The sequence below is a fragment of the Hibiscus syriacus genome, unplaced genomic scaffold, assembly GCF_006381635.1.
Source record: "Hibiscus syriacus cultivar Baekdansim isolate YM2019G1 unplaced genomic scaffold, ASM638163v2 tig00111084_pilon, whole genome shotgun sequence".
NCBI classification, from domain to species: domain Eukaryota; kingdom Viridiplantae; phylum Streptophyta; class Magnoliopsida; order Malvales; family Malvaceae; genus Hibiscus; species Hibiscus syriacus.
Genome location: NW_024062975.1, coordinates 290,929 through 312,052, shown reverse-complemented (window position 1 = coordinate 312,052; position 21,124 = coordinate 290,929). Strand labels below are relative to the sequence as shown.

At 35.0% G+C, this 21,124-nt stretch overlaps 2 protein-coding genes and 3 pseudogenes across 2 annotated transcripts; 2 read left to right on the top strand and 3 right to left on the bottom strand.

Annotated features, from left to right (window-relative positions):
* The first annotated feature begins 1,291 nt into the window (after positions 1-1,291).
* On the top strand, positions 1,292-4,263 carry LOC120152045 (annotated as a pseudogene).
* Positions 4,264-8,028: 3,765 nt separating this feature from the next.
* Positions 8,029-10,161, bottom strand: LOC120152042 (vicilin Jug r 6.0101-like). The gene is made up of 5 exons (XM_039164338.1): positions 9,458-10,161; positions 9,109-9,365; positions 8,749-9,030; positions 8,405-8,666; positions 8,029-8,312 (listed from the first exon to the last, which is right to left on the bottom strand). Exons 1-5 carry the CDS (start codon positions 10,017-10,019, stop codon positions 8,161-8,163), a joined length of 1,515 nt encoding a protein of 504 aa, XP_039020269.1. The 5' UTR covers positions 10,020-10,161; the 3' UTR covers positions 8,029-8,160.
* A 116-nt stretch (positions 10,162-10,277) lies between these two features.
* On the bottom strand, positions 10,278-12,203 carry LOC120152044 (50S ribosomal protein L24-like). Its single transcript, XM_039164340.1, has 6 exons — positions 12,117-12,203; positions 11,955-12,020; positions 11,767-11,862; positions 11,579-11,682; positions 11,364-11,500; positions 10,278-10,473 (listed from the first exon to the last, which is right to left on the bottom strand). Exons 2-6 carry the CDS (start codon positions 12,012-12,014, stop codon positions 10,391-10,393), a joined length of 480 nt encoding a protein of 159 aa, XP_039020271.1. The 5' UTR covers positions 12,015-12,020; positions 12,117-12,203; the 3' UTR covers positions 10,278-10,390.
* A 2,324-nt stretch (positions 12,204-14,527) lies between these two features.
* Positions 14,528-15,559, bottom strand: LOC120152068 (annotated as a pseudogene).
* Positions 15,560-16,546: 987 nt separating this feature from the next.
* LOC120152069 lies at positions 16,547-17,223 on the top strand (annotated as a pseudogene).
* Positions 17,224-21,124: the final 3,901 nt, after the last annotated feature.

The following is a 21,124-nucleotide window of genomic DNA, read 5'->3' as shown; positions in this document are numbered from 1 at the left end:
ACAAGCCTAGATGGAGTCAAAAATTGGACGGCAGGCTTGAACACAATGACTGCTAAAAAGCAGCAAAGCTGAAGGTTTCGAGGAGATTGAAAGGCAAAGGCACGTTGGAGGAGACGCAGCTATTCCCTTGGCACAAAAATTCTCTCCTATCAAAACACCCCCTTATTCTATTGATGTTGGGAAGCCCAAAAACCCACGCTTAAGCAACGCTCTCTTTTGCGTCTTGAGTCCCTCACACAATGTCCCCTTTTTGAACATATTTCTTAAAACTAACTAACCATCATATGTTGAGGTCAAATTGTTTTTTTGGTCCCTTTGTTGTACATAAATTTATAATCCAATCCTTCTACTCAATAGTTCGGTTAATTGAATAAAAATTGGATTTGGTAGGACTCGGAAATTCAAGTCAGCTTAAAGTTTAAGATTGTTTCGAACAGGGGAAGTCAGAAACGGGAAACAGGGTCTCCCTGCTTAAGATAATTAATTGATTTTTAATCTTTCTATTGCTTCTTTAACCTCTCTTTTTTGCTCTCACGGGAGACAAAGTGTGGGAGAGGCCACAGCTTTGGGGGTATATTAAATTATGAATTGATCAAACCTAACTTTGCTGACCGTGGGTAGTGGTAATCAAATACTTCTACAATGTCGACTACAAATCGTTGAAACCATTTGATAAAAAAGAGAAATTGAAAGATCCGGGCAGGGTTGATCGTGGATGGGAGGCTGATATCTCCAATGCTCATTTGCCCTTGAGCTTAAAGCTTTTGCCTTTGTTTTTAGTTTGTTGGCCTTGGATTTTGGGGTGAAAAAAAAGGTAGAGAGAGAGAGAGAGAGAGAGCAATGATAACTCATGCTCTCTTGCACTTTATTCTCTTCAAATACGATACTTTGCACTGTACCCTGAACGATGTTTATGTTTCAGTAGAGAGAGAGAGAGAGAGCTCTAAGCTAGTTTATAAAGGAAACCAAAAAAAAGAAGAGAGTCCTTCCTGTTCCTCCCCTTTATCTCTCTTTTACATGCCCTACATTGTCTTGTTCTATCCTAAGAATCTCTTATTTTCACTACCTCTCCTAAGTTGTTCTCTTTAGTCTTCTCCAGCAAGAGCTGAAAACACTTACTAGTGAAGACCACTTGTTTTCCACCTTTTAAAAAAAATAAAATGCTAATGCTCATAAAAAGCCTGGAATTTCATTTCTTGGAACAGAGGTTTACCCTTCTCTTATCCTAAGCTGTCATTCAAAACTATCCCACTTTTTCTCCCATTATTTTTACAAAAGTTCCCGTTTTGAAGAAGTTTTTCTTCCCAACTTTTCTATTTGTCTATGTTTACATTTGGCCGAAACGCCTGAGAATATCAAGTTACAGTTGAACCAATAGGAGCAACTTCACGAAAAATCATAATTATTGCTAGGCTGTATGAAAGCTGTGAAATGATGAGAGATGGGAAGTCCAAGAAGAGCAAGGTTTTTTTTCACCTCTGAGACAAGCTACAATCTCATTTGATTTTTCTGTCATTTTATGTTTTGTAAGAGATTGATTTTAAGTGTATATTTCCCTGATGAAGCTTTCATGGCCCAAGACATTGGTCAAGAAGTGGTTCAATATCAAGAGCAAAGCTGAGGACTTTCACGCTGATGATGTTGATTGTGGAGGTGATTCATTTGATTGGATTTCAAGTTCTTTTTGTTCTGTCTTCTTGCACGTGTTTTTAAAATTATACATTTGGTTCTTGGTTTTGAAATTTATAGCCTTTTTATGTACCAATAACATCAATTTTCTTTCTGTTTGCATTAGTTGTTTTCTTCCTGTTTCTAAAATCTATGCTATTTGTTTTTTTTTATGGTGTTTGAATATGTGAAATTGATACTCTTCTGTGTGAGAGAGAGACATAGAGCAGCTTTAGCAGCTTTGTAGTTCTTTTTCAGGTGTTGATGAGGATTGGGGGCACAACTTCTCAGATAGGGAAGCATGCACTATCAAGAAAAGCAAAACAGGTTTGGATTTGGAATCATACTCAACTTTAGTTATTGTTTTGGTCTCTTTGGACCACATCTTTCTCTTTATCTCCCCCGTTAAGGATTTTTCAATTAAACCCAATACTAAAATGTTTTGTCACATGTATGCTAGATGGTTTGAGCAAGAGGTATCGTGATCGAGTTCGACGATGTAAAATCAACCCTGATGTCTCGCAATTAACAGTTTTGCATAATTATAGGTATGGTTCTGTATTCTTAGATCTAAATTGCTTTCTAGTGTGAAAAGTTGTTTCTTAATAGAATTTGGTTTACAGTGTGTTTCTTTGCTCCATATTGGCATAGGATTTTTGTAGCTACATGGAATGTGGCCGGAAAATCTCCACCTTGTTATTTGAATCTTGAAGATTGGCTTCCTAACTCTCCTCCTGCTGACATTTATGTACTCGGGTATGTGAAACCGGTCCAGATGTATACTACACCTCAATGTGCTCATTCTTTTACATAGACTAGTAGTTTTATGCTATTGACAGAAGCCTTTTCGATCCCTTATTTTGGCCTATTAGGTTTCAAGAAATTGTTCCTCTAAATGCTGGTAATGTTTTGGGCACTGAAGACAATGGACCGGCCAGGAAATGGCTAGCTCTCATTAGGAAGACTCTGAACAGTCTTCCTGGAGCTAGTGGTGTCTTCCACACACCTTCACCTGTCCCTGATCCACTTGTAGAATTGGATGCGGACTTTGAAGGGTCAACTAGGCAGGAAGCTTCATCTTTCTTTCACCGCCAGTCATTTCAATACCTGAGTCGTAGTATGAGAATGGATAACGACATGGCAATGCCACAACCGAGGCTTGACCGCCGCTTCAGTGTTTGTGATCGTGTTGTCTTTGGGCATAGACTGAGTGATTATGGCCCTAACTTCAGATGGGGTTCCTCTGATGATGAGAACGGAGCTGGAGATTCACCCGGCAATGCACACTATTCGGAATATTCTCCAATGTCCTATGGTGGATCTTTTGCATTGGAGGAAAGCAATAGGCTGGTGGGGCATTCAAGGTACTGTTTGGTTGCCAGCAAGCAAATGGTTGGGATATTTCTAACAGTATGGGTGAAGAGTGATCTTAGAGATGACGTTCGCAACTTGAAAGTGTCATGTGTTGGCAGAGGATTGATGGGTTATCTCGGAAACAAGGTATATGTTTTCCTATTAAACTCTTTGTCTTGATAGCTTTTGTTGAACTAGAAATAAGGACGCATTCTCATTTCTTTGGTTTTGCAGGGTTCCATATCTATTAGCATGTCTTTGCATCAAACCAGCTTTTGCTTCGTCTGTAGTCATTTAACTTCGGGGCAAAAGGAGGGCGATGAGCTGAGAAGAAACTCTGATGTTATGGGGATCCTCAGAAAGACAAAATTTCCCAGGGTTCATGGAACAGAATATGATAATTCTCCCCAAACGATTCTAGAGCACGAGTTAGCCTTTATACATTACATTTTTTACTGTATTAATGCTTGTCAGATTAATACCATAACTTTTGTATTGACTAAGTTTTGGATATCTCTGCACAGTCGTGTTATATGGCTTGGGGATTTGAATTATCGAATTGCTTTGTCCTACCGATCTGCAAAGGCTCTGGTTGAGATGCATAATTGGAAGTCGCTGTTAGAGAATGACCAGGCATGGTCTTTTCCTTTGTAATTGATCCTATATATGTATGTTCATTTCTCATGGAGCTTTGCATGGAAGCTGAAACTTTGATGGTATTCCAGCTTCGGATAGAGCAGAGTCATGGCCGTGTTTTCAAGGGATGGAATGAAGGAAAAATATGTTTCCCTCCTACATACAAGTACTCAAATAATTCAGATAGATATGCAGGGGAGAATAGGCATCCAAAGGAGAAGAGAAGAACTCCTGCATGGTAATCAGAATTATCTACTTTATGTTCATGAGAAGAAATTGTGACATGATTTTGCTTTCAATAATGAACAGTTGATCTTATAATGATCATAAAACAAACGACCTGGTATTTTTGAAGGTGTGATCGTATACTGTGGTATGGACGGGGCCTCTACCAGTTATCTTATGTTCGTGGAGAGTCAAAGTTCTCAGACCACAGGCCTGTATATAGTGTATTTTCGGCGGAGGTCGAGTCTATTAACCGTAGTCGAATCAGGAAAAGCATGGGTTGTTCCCGGGGCAGGATCGAGGCTGAAGAGCTGTTGCCGGTCACATGGATACACTGAACTCGTTTCTTTTGAGAGAATCATTTAACAATCCTTATTCTGCATCACACTTCTGGAATTCGACAACGCGGTATTAAGTGCATGCTTGTATAAGGTAATCCATATATACAAAGGGAACTAAATAAAATGAAACCTTTTGTTTGCCATACACTAGACAATATCTATTGCTAGGTCCTAAATGGTCCCATTTTACAGGTGAGTAAATGCCCTGCAGAAATTGTAACATAACGCGAACTGCCGATCTCAACCGGAAAGAAGGTTGGTATTTACTTTTAATAGTTTGGATGTAAATTCATTTGACTAATTCTCTAACATGACTTTTCCTTGCTGCAACAGGTTCAAATCTGTATATTGTTAATAAAGTCCCAACTTCAGAAGATCATGGCATGTCATTGCCTGACATTTGTAAATTCCAGTGGGGAAAAAAAAAGAAAAAGGAGAGAGACAATAGAATCAATTGGCATTGAATTTTTGTACTAGTATTGGAAGATAAAAGCCTGGAAGCTAGAGAAGTGATGTATGCTCATTACTCATGCATAAAACAGAAGCTTTGATTTATGTAAAACCTTCTTTTTCCAGTTGCTGCTAATCATTTTACTGATATAAAAGAGAAAGTGGCTGTGTTTGAATTGATTATTTCCATCATTGTTTTTAGTACATAATCTCAAACAGTGACCTGAACTCATCAAAGGTAAAAAGATGAATACTTTGCTGAGATTAAAAGTAATTGCAGATGTTGAGTTTCATGTAATTATTTATCCAGGAGAGAACATCCTGCAAAAGTCAAATGAATCCCAGTTATTTTTTGCAGGTTTTGGTTGGACCAAACCAAACCTTTGGGAGCTGGCAAAACTCTGAACAAACAAATTTATGAAACTAAAGGTGGATGATGAGGTGAAGAAATTGCTTTTCCATTGCCCAGAATCCAAGGTTTTTTAGTAGATATTCAAACATGGATTTTTCTGATGTTATATGATAGTACAACAACGTCAAGCTTTTTCAGTAGTGGGAATTTCCAGCTTGAATTTGGGTGATATTACAGGTTTTTAAAACGACATGTTTGGACGTTTACACTTTTTACAGTTTGAAACCATTGAAAGAGAATCTCATAAAACCTATTTTATCCACAAATCCAGAACAACATAATGAAAGTACCTTAAAGAAAACAACAATCATGGGAAACTGGTAACAGGGCAGTGGCTAGATTGTCGGGGGCCTGTACAAATTCTTAAAAGGGTCCCTATTTTTTAGATATATTCGATTTCAGGGCAACAATAGTGGCGTTTTTTTTACAAACTCCGCAATAGATTCATCTATAGTAGCATTTTTCAATAAAAATCGTAATAATAGTGGCGTTTTTTTGAAAAGCGCTACAATAAGTCCATCTATAGTGACGTTTATTGAAAAACGCCACTATAGATATATTTTTGGAGCTTTTTTTGGGGCCCTGCGCGGTCGCCCATCTCGCACAGCCCCAGCCACGGCACTGACTGGGAATGCCCACCTGCCTCAACCCTTTTTTTCTTATTTTAGGATTCTTTTGTTCCTTAGTTTCCAACATGAAAACGCCTCACTGTATTCATGTCTTCTGTCTTGTAGCTATCCAAGGCAGAGGACGATGACTGAAAGTAGGCGCCAAGGGGGAGATCTTCCAATGACTGCGGTGGTCACCGTTCTCTTTTGCCCAAGACTACCTTCATATTGATCCTCGTTAGATTTCAGATCATATCAGCACTTCAATCTATACCGTCCAACCTAAAACGAATTATTAATCATATGTATGATTTCTCATTGGTGTACAGGCTTTCTCAAAGTACAAATTTTGGATTATTGCAAGTTTTTTGTTTTGTTTTATTCTCATCACATTGTCATTTCCTTTGTTTTCTTCAAAATATTATCAGATAAAGTTTTTTAAGTAAAATCTGATAAACTGCGAGCATATGATCATGGCCTCTGACCACCTACCTCACCCGTTGCTTAAGCATGCTATAGCTTAGATGGTGGTATCCTATAGGCCGCCAGGTGGTGTTTTCTCTCCCTTCCACGTGACACTGGACGTCACCCTATGAAGGAGGGACTGTACGTACAGTCTGAAAGCATATTTAGGCTAGAAAAAACTAACATGGGAAGGAGTGGTACATGTGAATCCATAACCATGCTATGCGCGAAAGCATGTGTATCCACGGGGAATTGCCATTTTAAACGCGCTCATAGCCTTTCACTAAATGCAGAAACAGATGAAAGTTCGTCTAAAGTTTATTTAGGTCCGAGCAATAGGGCCACCAGCGCACGACCAGCATGGTTCGAATTTTATAGCAACTGGTCCCAATCTATGAAGGTGGCAAAAGCTACTTTAGATTTTTGAGATCGAAGCGGGGTGGGGATGTTATTTTGGGAGATTCTTTTGAGACCTGACAACACTGCACCCCCGCAAACTTGAAAACAACATAACCTAGCTGCTGATGCAATCTCAGAAACCTAAAACCACCCAGATGAAGCGCACTACTAAATGTACCAAGTAACTCATCTGTGAACTCAATATTTTCGATGATTGGGAGGAGAACCAGGTGTGAGCCCCCACTTGTCTTCTTATCATCTTCTTCAACACTTCTTCATCCCATGTTTTGTAATCTCATGTTTTGTAATCTCAACATGCGACCCTCACTCAAAATTAATTCAAATTTAAATTCAATTTAAAAATTTAAATTGATTAAAATAACTTTAATAAAAGAAATAAATAAAAAATACTTTAATAAAAAACTTTAATAATGAAAAAGACCTTAATAGAAAATTTTATATAGATAAAATTTTTCAATATACTTTGAAATATTTAAAATATTTATATAGATAAATCATTATTTTAAACTAACTAATAGATTTTATATTTTGAAGAGGAAATATAAAAACTAAATAAAATATTGTATTTCTAAAAGTATCATTCTGTAACGTCCAAATTTATTTTAAAATTTCTTAGTATATACAACATAAATATAAAATTAAAAAATAATTTAACACAATTGCTGACTTAAAAACATAAATATAAAATATAAAATATAAAATTATATATGTATGTATAATTAAATAAGTAAAAAATATAACAAAAATTTAAAAATAAATAATGATTATTTAATTATAAAAAAAAGCAAAAACATAATGATAAGAAAACTTTAATAAAAAAAATATAATGATTACACTAAAGTTGGTAGGTTTAATAGACTACTTAGTATATTTAGACTAACCCAAATTATATATATGTATGAATGATTAAATAAGTAAAAAAGATAACAAAAATTTAAAAATAAATAATTATTGTTTAATTATAAAAAAAATAAAAAGACATAATTTAATAAACAAAAGCATAATGATTACACTAAAGTTGGTAAATTTAATAGATTGTTTGATATATTTAGACTCAATATTTTCTTTTCTGTTTAGAGAAATAGTCAACCCTCGTTTTCCACAATGTCCATCCCTCGGTTTTAGAAAGCATCTGGGATTTAAGGCAAAAAAAATGAAGAGTATCTTCTGAAATGGAAGAAGGTGTCACCGAGGGGGACGCCTGGCCTTTGGTGTCTTCTTCTCTGATACTCCTATCCCATCTAAGGCAGTCATTTTTCATTGGCCAACGTCTTGTAGTATTTTGTTTGATGTGATCTTATTTGGGCTCTATGGGTCTTACGGTGAGAGTCTATGTCGAATGGAACGAAACATTCTTGGCCCGTATACATAAGTTCACATGTGCTAGGCTCGTTGGAAGCCTGGAGTATTGTTTAACACAGGCCCAACAACAGTTGCATTAGGTCTCGCATTAGTTATTTGTATTCCACAGCATGCAACATTTACACAAGTACTCGGTAGCTAAGCTCAGACATGAGCCATAGAGCTCCTGATCTTAAAACACATGCACACACAAAGCTGAAACCCTTTTTTCCTCCTAAACTTATTCATAGTCTCGGCTCCTTTGTTGCCTTGGTACAGGGAAAAAGAACTCCTCGTCTTGGTTACCAAAGATCCTATTCACCACTTCTTCCCTGCTCTTGAATGCCAATTCCTTGGCTTCCTTCTCGAATTGCTGCACAAAGTTGCCCTCCCCTGTAAAACAAAACCAAATTTACATGAGAAGAAAGACGGAAAAAAGTAGCCGTTGACTTACAAAAACAAGGATAATGTGTATATTTTTTTACCCGCTAGAAGGTATCTAACATTGTTTGCTATATTGACCTCAAAACATAGAATCTCCAGGTTCGTACGTCTAGAAGCAACCGTCACAAAAGGATGCCCTGCGGGAACAACGAACACTGTGTCGGGCCTTAGACGTGATCTTATCTTCTCATAACCGGATTTACGAGATGCTTGAGGAGCTACCATTTCGATGTAGCCCTGGCCTTGCACCACAATGGATATCTTGATTGCCCTCGAGTTGTAAAATGGAGCAGTCATGGATCCCTGAACATAAAATTAAACAACATGGTTAATTGGTTTTCTATTTGCAGGCACGGGAAAAATAAAGGGGGAAATAAGAGATTACTCTGCTGATGTTGGCATAGGAGACCCTGAGGTCGAAGTCTTTAAGTTGCTTGAATTCATCCGCATCAACTTCAAAGAGCTGACCGTACTTGTTAAACTTTGAAGGGCGGCGCTTCCTGAAGAGATTGAATGGATTCTTTGATTCGGCACCAAATGGCCACATACCACCTCCTCCGGTACCCTCCTCACGCCTACTCATGGCCTCGATTTGCTCTTTCGAGGCTTCGAGGAAGGCGTCTTTGCCTTGTTTCTCGAAGAAACTCTCCAGCTTATCTCTTGAAGTCTGGTTATACATGTTTTCAATAAGCAAAACTTGGCAATACTTAAGTTAAACATAGCATGGACTAAGGTAAAACTTTACCTTGAGAACAGCTTCAAGGATCTCAGTGCTGAAGGTTTCAAAGAACGATTTTGGTTTTGCACCACCAGCTCCGTAAAATACATCATAATAGTCTGGACGATTGACGGGTTGCAATAACTTGACGATGAACAGTTTCTCGTTGTCATCTCTGTTGATCAAATAAAGAGGAGTCCCAGCACGAATCCTGATGATATCTCCAGTTTCAATGTTGAAGCTCTGTCTCTTATCTTCATGGATCAACGTGATTCTTCCACGTCCTGTTATGAACAAAATGCAAAGTACTCGGTTAGAATTTTGAGTTCTTTTATAAGACAATATATTCGATAAAGAAAAGATTTAAGATTAGGACCTTGAGTGACAACAAAGACAGCGTTGGCATCGAAATGATTTGGGACTATGAACGCCCTTGGATCGGCGACAAGGAGAGCCAGTCGGTAATTCTCAATGGCACGAAGAAGATCAGAGTTTTCAGTGAATTTCGTGAGAATATCAACTCTTCCTTTCCCTGTCTTGATTGCAGTAGAGAAATGTCGATCTTCAAATACATACGGGTTGTGCTTTTCTTCTTCTTCGTATTCCTTTGTCTGTTTTTTGTCTTCCTCCCACTCTCTCGATTTTTTATCTTGGTGATATTCTTCACATTTCCTCGCACACTCTTGTTTCTGTTTCTCGTCGAACTGTTGCTGGACTCTGCATTGGTGGGAGCATTGTTTTAGCTCTGGGTCTTGCTTGGCGAAGGCTAAGCCGGCAAACAGAGCCGCAACAGACAGGATTAAAATAAGTAGAGGAAGCTTTGATTTGGCAGACATTTTTAAAAGTGCTTGTTGCAGAGATTGAAGATGAACATTGGGATTATATATAGCGGCAAGGTGCATGCATGCATGAAAACGGGTGTCCACTGTACGTGTCATGGCAAGTAAATGCTGAAACACCGCGTGGTGTTGGGCTTGCACGGGGGCGAAAATAAGGGGAAATTTGCTTGGTGGCACTCAGGCATGGAGCTAGCGATCGCATGACATCCTAATGTCTTGAGAGTGGAGCCTTCACATGGGCTTACGTTCTTGGCAGCATATAATGTTGTCGTTTAATGGATTATCCCAGCAGACTTTTGGCCTATTATTAACTATCCCCAAAAGTGTGAACATTGCAATCAATACGACATTTGCAGTCCCTGATAAGAGTATTATTGATGATAGGCAAATGCCCTTGATCCATAGACCATAATTCTATAGCCTCTTAGCTTCATATGTTTGATGCCTCCGATGAGAGAGATCGAGGTACTTTAAAGGTCAGGCATGCCCTTCCCACTCTTGGGATCGTACGTCTTCTCCAACACGAGGTCCATCGGTGTATCCTTGGGGCCAGCTGCAAGACATAACAGGCAAAACGAGTTATAAGCTGAATGCCTGTACAAATTCTCACCTGTAAAAGCACTTACTACACAACAATCCATGACACTTGAACTACAAACATCTTTAAATGCTTATGAACAGAAGCCGTTAATTAATGATGTTAAAATGTTCAAATGCACCTGATATCTTCAACGAAAGATAGCATGACCAAACTAAACACAGCAGAAAACACCAACTGCAACTCTTTGCTGCCTTTGATATATTACCACGTCCGCTTGCAACAGTTACTATATGCCTTTAAGTATTACTTACAAGGAGGGAATTAAACTTTTCTCCTCAACCATCTGAACAAGAAAACACTGGTTTTCCTTAAGTCTCAATCTAATTACAAAAGCTACAAGGTAACCAAGCATGCATGTATAGGAATATTTACAAACTTAGAGCAAAGTTACTAGTTTCAATTCTCAATTTATTGCCTTTTCTAGAATTGAATCTATGAGGAGAAGGCTAGTTGTTGTAATTGTTATACACAATCGCAAACGGCAAAAAGCTATGTTCCAGTTCCTTGAAGAACTACATTTTCCATTACATTAACTGTGTGCTATTTTGAGTTGTTGACCAGTTTTCAAAGTCTTAACTAGCACTGATAGTCTTCTAAGTTAACATCTTGCAATACCAATTCACTGATCACTGAACTGAAAACCAACTCAATATGTTTACAATTTCCATCCTGTTGAAACGACAACTATCTTCACCATCTTAAATGCAACGAGCTGACTTTTGAATTAAGATATTTTTTTTCTAGAATAAGAAGGAAATGCTAGCCATATATACTAATATAGTTGCATAAAGGGTAAAAAGAAAAAAGGGCAATAGTCAACATAAATTGAGGAAGAGCAATACCAACTGTAGGTCTTGGTGTTGTCCTTAACTTAAGAATCTCAGGGCGAGGAATTATAGACCCAGAAGCTCCTATACCTCTGGATACTCTCACCTTAGTTCCATCTTCTAGGTATTTTACTCCAACCTTACAAGGCTTCCTATATCAATAATAATCCATTAAAAACCTTATATTTGTTTGAAAAATCATAATATGCAATCAGAATTAAAGTCAATACCCAGTAACAGGATCAAGAACTTGAACATTTGAGGCATGAAGTGGAGCCTCAACAGTAAATATACCACCTTCATGACCTGGACCTTGCTTAATGTGCTTTTTCACCTGTTAAATGGAAAAAAAATTTATAAAAAAAAACCTTCCTAATAAAAGAGCAAGAGTTGTATCTAAAATCTTGAAGGATCTGACCAGATTTTTCCCTTCAACAATTATACGATTCTGCGAGCGGATAACGCGTTTGATAATGCCAGTTTCACCTTTATCTTTGCCCCTGATTATCATTACCTGTTCAATCCATTACAAAATAATGATTAAAAACATTTTAACTTAAATTTAAAACAAAAAAGGGATATGGAAATTTAAAAGGATATGCTCACATTGTCACCCCTAAGAACTTTCCAGTGCCGGATAAGCTTCTCAGCTGCTTTCCAACCCATTTTAATCTATAACCCAAAGCTTCAGAAATTCAGAACAAAAACAAGGAACTGAAAAAGAAAAGCAAAAACACACACAAAAAAAAAAGGAAGGCTAGAGTGTACCTTGGAGCGCTAAAACACCGACCTTTTGCCAATGATTTGGAAGATCTGGATCGTGCTCCTTCTACGTCAGGTGTTAGGGTTTAGGGTTATACCCTAATATGGATTATCGTGTTTGCCCGAACTCTTGACAACCCGTTTGGTTTCAGCTTTGGGCCTTTTCAAAAGAGCCCACGTCTGTTTTGCTTTAGGGTAAAATACACTCTAGGCACTCAATTATTAGTTCAGTTACAAACGGGTCACCTTTTTCTAATATTTATAATTTAATTACCCAGTTAAAATCTTGTGCAAATTGGTCTGTTAAAAATGAAATAGAAGTATAATGTGGATTGATATAATAACAATTTTAGTTTCTAAAATGTATATTTTTAGTTTTAATTTGAAATAATCCAATAAATTTAATTCTTAATATTTAAAAATTATATCAATTTAGTTATTTTTATTATACTGTCAAACCAAATGAGTCTACTGAATCGAAGTAACAATTAAGTAACTAGATTCTACATAAAAGTAATAATAAGTTATTGATGTTTCATAAGAAAGATTTGTGAGCAAAACTCAACTCGAAAAATTAAATTTTTTTACTCGACTCGAAATTTTTTTAAATTCAAGTCGAATTATAAAATAGAACGTCAATAACTCAAAAGTTTTAGTAATTAATGGGTTGATTTTTAAGTTTGAGTTGAGTCCCTTAACTCTGCAAAATATATGTATATCACATATGAAAAAATATAAAGAAATATACATACATATTGTATATAGTTATAAAAATTATTTAAATTAAAATGAAATAGTCTCATAATATTATAAATATTTACAATTAAATTTAAACATAAACTTGAACAACTCTACCAGAATTTTTTTAAAATGAAGTTTGAATTATAAAATAGGACTTGTTAACTCAAATTGTTTTTACTCAACTCGAATTGATCAAATGCTCACCCCTAATATCACCGAGAACAATAAATATAATATTATAACATTCATGGAAGAAAAACAAGCAATTTAAGAGAACAAAAAGGATTAAATTGGTGAAATTGTAAAATACCAAAGGTCAAATGTATTGAATTATTTCAAATTAGATCTAAAATTGATAGAATATATAATTTTAAGGACTAAAACTATTATTATACCTGATTATGTCGCTATTACATCTCATATTTTACGGTCAGTGACCTATTTGGGTAAACTACCTATTTGATCATCTTCCTATCGCTTAGTTTTTGTTTTGGTCACCAAGCTATTATTTTTTTCAAAATCATATTTAACGTTACATTTTGGTCAGCCAACTATTATTTTTTTCAAAATTATACTTAACGTAATGTTTTGGTCACTGGTTAAAAAATTAGTAGTGATGCTAACGGGTCAGCATTGAAAAATTATTTAAAAATTATCAGGCCATCATCACCATTAATTTTTTAACGGCATGTGACCAAAACAGAATCAAAATATAATGTTAGGTATGATGTTAAAAAAGTAGTTAGGTGACCAAAACATAAACTAAGGAGTAGTTGGGGTGACCAAATGGGTAGTTTACCCTTAATTAAGTGACTAAATTATACCTTTTAAAGGAAAAAAAGTAACTCATTTGGTCAAATATTTCATAAATAATATTTTTTAAATAATGTTGTTGAAAAAATTTCATAAAATAATGTGCTTGCTGAATTATTTCATAAAATAAGGTGAGTTTCACTAGAAGACGCATGGGAATCCTGCCGACTCACCCTATCACACGCATGGAACGCAATGGGTTTCCCTGCTATGCCCCCATGGCTCAACCAAATAACTAATTTTAAATAAATTAATAAAAGGTAAAAATGCATTAGAGGTTCATGTACTTTTGAAAAAAATTAATGTGACCCTTTTTATTATTTTTTCTCTCAATGTCGCCTTCCAATTCAGAAAACAAATCTAATATGAACATTTGACCAACGTTTTTCATCGTTGATTGTTACAGTACTAGCATGTCAATTCACGATGCTGGCGTGGCAGTTCATTTACCATGTTTGAATTACCAATTTAGTCAATCTATCATATCATCCGTCACATTAATCCACCACCCTGGACTACCATGTCAGCAATGTGGACTGCCATGTCAGCATTGTGGACTAACATGTTAATACTGTAATAGTCAACGATAAAAAACTTTGGTTAAGGGGGTATATTGAGTTTATTTCTCCGAGTTAGAGGACCTCATTGAGAGAAAAAATAATACGAGAGTCACATTGATTTTTTAAAAAAAGTACAAGAACTTATAATACCATTTTGTCTAAATAAAAATAAATCTTAACTAAATTAAATCATGAATGATAAATTAAATCAAAGTAAATATATTAAAACAATAATTAAATTAAACTAAACCGAAATCAATGTGATTTGGTTGAGCCATATAGAACATACAAATGAATGTGAAGTTCAATGTCAAATAATCTTACACATACAGAACTTCCATCAGAGGAAGTGACTTTCAAACAACAAATGTAGAACACAACCTGGACTTCAATTGAACATGAAAACTGTAACTCCGATCAATAGTGCGAGTAATAACGGAGGGGAAACAAAAGACGGACTCGACGCCGATGGCTGTATGACTGGTCGAATCCCGGGATTTATCATGGCCGAGGGAGCTTCTGGTTTCTTCATCTTCTTCGGGCGGCGAAGCAGGTCCCAGGTCCAAGGGAGCATCAGATTCTGATCCTGAAGCCTTGGAAGCTGTCAACAACAACAAACACTTTTCTTTTAAGAAAATAAACTCATGGTTTCATTTTGGAGGTGAGCTAATCAAAATACTGATGCAGATTCATTAGAGATTACCTCCAGGGCTTAAGGGTGATGCGGCTGTTGGTGGCAAAGTTGGAGGAAGAAGGAAGGGAACAGGGCTTGTAAAAAATGTTCTTCGGATCAGTTAATGCTAATTTAAATTGTCTAAATCCAAAACTTGTTTGGTTGCTTGTGTGATAAGTTACCTGGGGCTGGTAAAGGAGTGCCAGAAGCTGCAGAAACGCAAGAAATGAAATGGTTGTCACTTATAACATACATACATACATATATATATATATATAAACATATAGATAGATAGATTAAGCTCTGTACCTTTGCACTGCACTGGTACGCCACCCATGTTACAAGCTCGGGGGAGACTAAGTGCCAGGGTTCTGTTTATGGGCAGTTGAATAGGTACACTTGCAGTAAAAATAAGACAAGCACAATCCATGCTGCTGCCCATAAGCAACTTCAATGAGCCGCAACAGCCTTGAGTCGGCGACGATGAGCCACTCTCCCACTGCTTCCGGTAATGAAATTTAGGCACGGCGTGAAGGTCGAGATCATTGAGGTCGTGCAGGCTGTAGAAATTTGGCCTTCAACCGAAACGACTGAAAGGGTTGATAATATTGCAATGAGTTGGAGAAAATGGAAGCCTTCCATGACTTTGTCAATGAAATTGCAATCAGTATGGTAAAAGCAGTGGAAAGGGGAAGGATTTATACTGTTGAGTCTTTGAGATTGCTGCAAGCAAAAACAAAAACAGGCAGCTTTGAATTGGGTACTGCAGATCAACTACTTCTACTAATTTCCTCACTGAAGTAATGATTCTTTCTTTATGATCTGATGAAATCACAAGCAGTTCCAGGTAGGTCGTTCGCCATGTTAGTTATGTTTATGAACAAGCTCCAACGATCTATTCTAGCAGCCATGGCTGCTTCCTGAACCCAATCTGCATCTTCCTGGCATCTTAAAAAAACAAGGGTTTTATGCATTGTTACCCTTTTTGAATAGTTTAGGAAAATGGCTGTCGTTTTCTTTTGGTTGCCAATAGATTGATTAATTGGTTCTACTTCTAAATAACTAATAGGAGTTGGTCATCCGAATATAACCAACCCATTTGTCGGTTTCCTCAAGGACACCATTAAATAACACTCAGTCAAGTAAACCCCAAGTCTTCAAATCCAATCAAACAATTTGACTTTCCAGTTTCTATTGGCAACAAGAAGAGTTGAGATGTGTCTAATTCAATCGTCGCCGTAATGCCTATGCGTGGCGGTTAACGGTGTTCAATCGTTGCCTCAATGCCTTTGTGCGGTGGTTAACGGTGGGGCTGCAAACTAAAAAAAATTTAACGTCAACCATTTAGGCCAAGCGATATAGACTTGGGTGTGCCATTGTTTCCCCTTAATTTGTTTTGAGAAACTAAAGCTGGCTGTAAATATTAGGCTCAAGACCTGCCATGGAAGGATGGTTGAGCTTCTTGAAATTGTTCAACCAAAATCAACCCTGAATTAGTAAAAATTGGCCACCCGAATGCAACCAATATAGTATGATCTGTTGCCATGAAACCTGCTGTATATGTGCCCAACTTTCCCTTTGGGGAAGACAGTTCCATCTCTTTGTTACTCAAACCTTTTTAGTGCCACAAATAACTTGCTCCCTGCTACAAACTGAACCTCCAAAATGGCTTTAGAATATGTCAAGTTGGGTCTAGCCCTGGTTTTTGTGGCCATTCTTTGTGATTTAGCCACGGCTCAGTCCGGTTGCACCAGCGTGCTCTTGGGTTTAGCCCCGTGTTTAAACTACATTACGGGAAGCTCGACGGCCACGGCATTGAGTTGCTGCTCTCAGCTTTCTAGCGTGGTTCAATCGCAGCCTCAGTGTCTTTGCTCGGCACTCAACGACGGGGACTCCATTGGGCATTACCATTAACCAGACTAAAGCTCTGTCACTCCCTGGAGCTTGCAAAGTCCAAACGCCACCGGTTAGCAGGTGTAACGGTAAGGTCAAGCTAAACATATAAGCCATAATTCCCCAAGAAGTTAAGCTAATTTGACTGTTTACCAGGTGCTAGTGGTCCAGCAGCTGCCACATTGAGCTCTGCGGTAAATCCAACAGCCAATAGTTTGGACGAGACGCCAGACACACCGGCTACATCATCATCGTCGATGCCGAGCATTCCTTCAGGTAGACACAACTCCCAAGTTCCTACAAAAGAAAGCAGCGAATCAAACGGAAGTAGCATGAAAATGCCGATTGTTGTCACTCTCTTTACTTTGTTCGTTGCTTCATACATATGATTTTCGCCTTATATTTTAAGCGTTTTATGTCAACTAGGAGCTTCTTTACCATGTGTGCTTAATGGACTTTATTTCTATGATAATCCATTGCTATTTGAGTGCATATCTTTGTTTCCGTTAACTAAAACGCAACCGGTGAGCTAAAGAAATAATTCATGAATGATGCCAAGAAAACTACGGCAGTGTCCCCAATAAATATGTATTGATTTTTTAAATAATAATAATATGGGTAAATCACGCATTTAGTATTTAAACTATTAATTTTGATCCGTTTTAGTACCTAAACTTTCAATTTTTTCAAGATCGTACCTAAAGTTTAGTTTTTGTTTCATTTTAGTAACACGTCGTTAAAAACTTTAGTTTTTGTTTTATTTTAGTACCCCATTTAAAATTTAACGTTAAGCTTTGAACAAATTAGAAGTCTAGGTACTAAGATGGACCAAAACTGAAAGTTAGGTACTAAACGCGCTAAGTTTTTAATGGCGGGATACTAAAATGAAATGAAAACTAAACTCTAGCTATGGTTTAGAAAAAAAATTGAAAATATAGGTACTAAAATAGGCTAAAACTGATAGTTTATGTCCTAAATGCATAGTTTACCCTAATAATTTATATATAAATAAAAAATTATAATCTCAAAAAAAACATAAAATTTATACAAAATTATTTGTATTAATCGATTTTTTTAGATTTTTTAAATAATAAAAAATATTTATTAAATGACGAAAAAAATAATAAAATTCAATTAAATAATTTAAAAAATAAAAAATCTAATAAAATACTTTTTAGGACTTTACATTTTATTAAACCTTAAACACTAATAATTAGTTTTATCTTAACTTAAACATGATATTTAAAATGATTAAATCATTTATTAGTATAAAAGAATCAATTTATGGGCAATTTTATTTGAAAATGACCCAAATAATTAAAAACACTATTCTAACACCCTTTTCCCAATATTTACCAAATTATCACCCTTTTTATAATCGAGGTAAGTGCGTCCCATGGGGCGAGTCTTTCCTAAATTTCCATAAAGTACATTTAAAAGAATATACTTTAAAATAAATTAAAAAAATAATACTATAAGGATTAACAATGTAATTTGATACAAATTAAATACTTGAGTTTAAGAGCCTAATGGTGTTAGTTTATATAGACCTAGTTGAGTATTTAGGTTATATTTACTAATAATGTGTGATAGAGTTCTTTTACCCTTTTCCATGTAATCTTTAATTTTTATATTTTACTTAATCTATTAAGTTAGAGTTTTATTTTTACTATTGAAATATAAATTAGAGTTCATATTAATTAAAACTGAATATCTTCTATATTTTAAAATATTTAAATATTTATTTTTTTATTATGAGTTAAATTTTGTTAAGAAATATTTTGATGAGAATATCTAAATTAGGTTTGTTATAGTTACTAATTGGTTATGGAATTGAGCACTTTGTGTGCCCAAATAACTCTATTAATGCTACTTGAAAGAAAGTGACACACTTATAGGTCTATTTCTTATGCATATGACCAAGAAGCAAATTGAAGTAGGTGGCAAACTTTATGAAATTTAGGGCCAACTAAACATCTAAGTTTTCATTGCCCGAAAGAACTATGATTCTTATAGTGATTTTGGTCTTCCTCGATAGAAATATATAGTTTCTATATTTTATTTTGTGTCGAATAAGGAATCATGCAATTTTGTTGAAATCGAGAGTATGAAATCTTACTTTGAGTGTTATATAGTTGATCATCGAATAATTATAGTGTTGTTGAACCATTGCTCATGCTTTTTAGTAGTCCAAAATATGAAATATATTTGTAACTAATCAATGGATTTACTTGTAATTGATTATATAGTTTGTCTAGTTCTTTGACACTCTTTGATCATTTATACGAACAACTTATTCAATTAGTTTTAATTTTGATAACAATATTCTTATCAAAATATTTTTAAAAAAATTTAACTCATAATTAAAAAATTAAATATTTTTACATATAAAAATATTTAATCTTAATTAACATAAACTCTAATTTATATTTCAATAGTAAAAAAACTAACTTAATTGATTAAGTAAAACTAAAAAATTAAATATTATACGAGAAAAAGGTAGAAAAACTCTATCACACATTGTGAGTAAATATAACATAAGCACTCAACTATGCATGTATAAACTAATGGTTCTTAAACTCAAGAATTTAATATTTACCAAATTATATCATTGGTTCCTATAATTTTTTATTTTTTAAAATGTATTTTTTATAATATATGGGACGCTTCTCATGTGTCATACCACCTCTGTGAAGACACTCCCTGCAATGCACATTTTCTTCACATGTGCAAAGTGTGTTACCCCAAACGCATTTCCTTATCTCAATTTTAGAAAGTGTGTTAGTTTGATAAATATTGGGAAAAGGGTGTCAAAATGGTATCTTTTAATTATATGAGTATTTTCGAATAAAATTGTCCAATTTATGTGTCTAAATCAAGATATAATTAAATAAGTACTAACTAAACAAAAGACGATAAATGCAATCTTAAGGAAAAAATTATAAAATTAGATAAAATATATTATAAGAATAGATAAAAACATCATTTTCATAACAAAATAAAAAATATTAAATAAAATAAAATAATTTAAATTTAAATTTAAAATATCTATAAAACATATTAATTTAAATATGTTATTTTATGGGTAAAGTACACAAATGGTCTCCGACTATAGGATACTACTTTATTAAGTCTCTCGACTATCAAAAGCTATCAAATGATCACATGACTATTCATTATCTTCCAAACTCATTCTTTTCCGTTAAAAAAATAGCGGTTTTTCTAAGTTGAACGTTAACATGATGGCTATGATATAACAGTCGTTTGAAATTCTGAGATTATATTTTATCATATCACAGTCAATATGTTAACGTTCAACTCATGATACCGTCATTTTTTAGCTGAAAAGGACGAATTTAGAATATAATAAATAGTCAAATGATCATTTGTAATTTTTAATAGTCAGGGGACTCAACAAAATAACACTCTTTAGTCGCATGACCATCTTATAACTTTTAATAGTCGAGTGACTTAATAAAGAGTGTATTCGCATGTACCAAGAAGGATATGTATTTTTTTCTTACAAAATAATACTATTATGCTTAAAGGATCAAATGTAACGCGCCTTATGTTTGTATTTTTCTATTTTTTATTTAAAGATTCCAAAAAACCAAAACCAAACATTGTCTTTGTTGTGCCACCAAAATAAAATACAAATACTTCGTTTTAGACTTATAATCTTACTTAACCTAAGCTTTATTCAATTACACTAGGTTTGGAGGGTCGCTCTCTCCTCTGCAGTACCCGATCTAGATTAGTCGGTCAATAAATCGGATATCAGCGATTAATTCAAAAAAAAAGTACGTAAATGGTCTCATGACCATGGAATATTATTTCATTAAGTCTTTCGAATATTAAAAGTTACAAAATGATCCTCTAACTATAGGAAGTTACTTTATTGAGTCATTTGACTATTAAAGGTTACAAAATGGTTATCCAACTATTCATTATATTCCAAACTTGTCGTTTTCCATTAAGAATTTGACGACGGTCTGAGTTGGACGCTAACATTTTGATTGAGATATGATAGTCGTTTGAGCTTATGAGATCAAATTTTATCATATTTAAGTCAGCAGGTTAACGTACAACTTAGATTGCTGTCAAATTTTTAATGGAAAAGAACGAGTTTGGAACATAATGAATAGTCGGATGACCATTTTGTAACTTTTAATAGTCAGATGACTCAACAAAGTAACTCCATATATTCAGAGGATCATTTTGTAACTTTTATCCATTTATGTACTTTACCCAAAATCACTTAATTGATTTTCTTTCATTTATCCCTTGAATCTAATAATTTTATATTTTTAGTCCATTTAACGGAACCTTCTCAA

What these genes read in the sequence shown, in the direction of transcription:
- LOC120152042 (XM_039164338.1), bottom strand. Translation starts at nt 10,019, where the DNA reads ATGACACGTACAGTGGACACCCGTTTTCATGCATGCATGCACCTTGCC. An exon ending in TCCTTGAAGCTGTTCTCAAG is followed by an intron (nt 9,031 to 9,108) that starts GTAAAGTTTTAC and finishes ATGTATAACCAG; the next exon opens with ACTTCAAGAGATAAGCTGGA. An exon ending in CCTATGCCAACATCAGCAGA is followed by an intron (nt 8,667 to 8,748) that starts GTAATCTCTTAT and finishes TTTTATGTTCAG; the next exon opens with GGATCCATGACTGCTCCATT.
- LOC120152044 (XM_039164340.1), bottom strand. Translation starts at nt 12,014, where the DNA reads ATGGGTTGGAAAGCAGCTGAGAAGCTTATCCGGCACTGGAAAGTTCTT. An exon ending in AAGTTCTTAGGGGTGACAAT is followed by an intron (nt 11,863 to 11,954) that starts GTGAGCATATCC and finishes TGGATTGAACAG; the next exon opens with GTAATGATAATCAGGGGCAA. An exon ending in TTGTTGAAGGGAAAAATCTG is followed by an intron (nt 11,683 to 11,766) that starts GTCAGATCCTTC and finishes TCCATTTAACAG; the next exon opens with GTGAAAAAGCACATTAAGCA.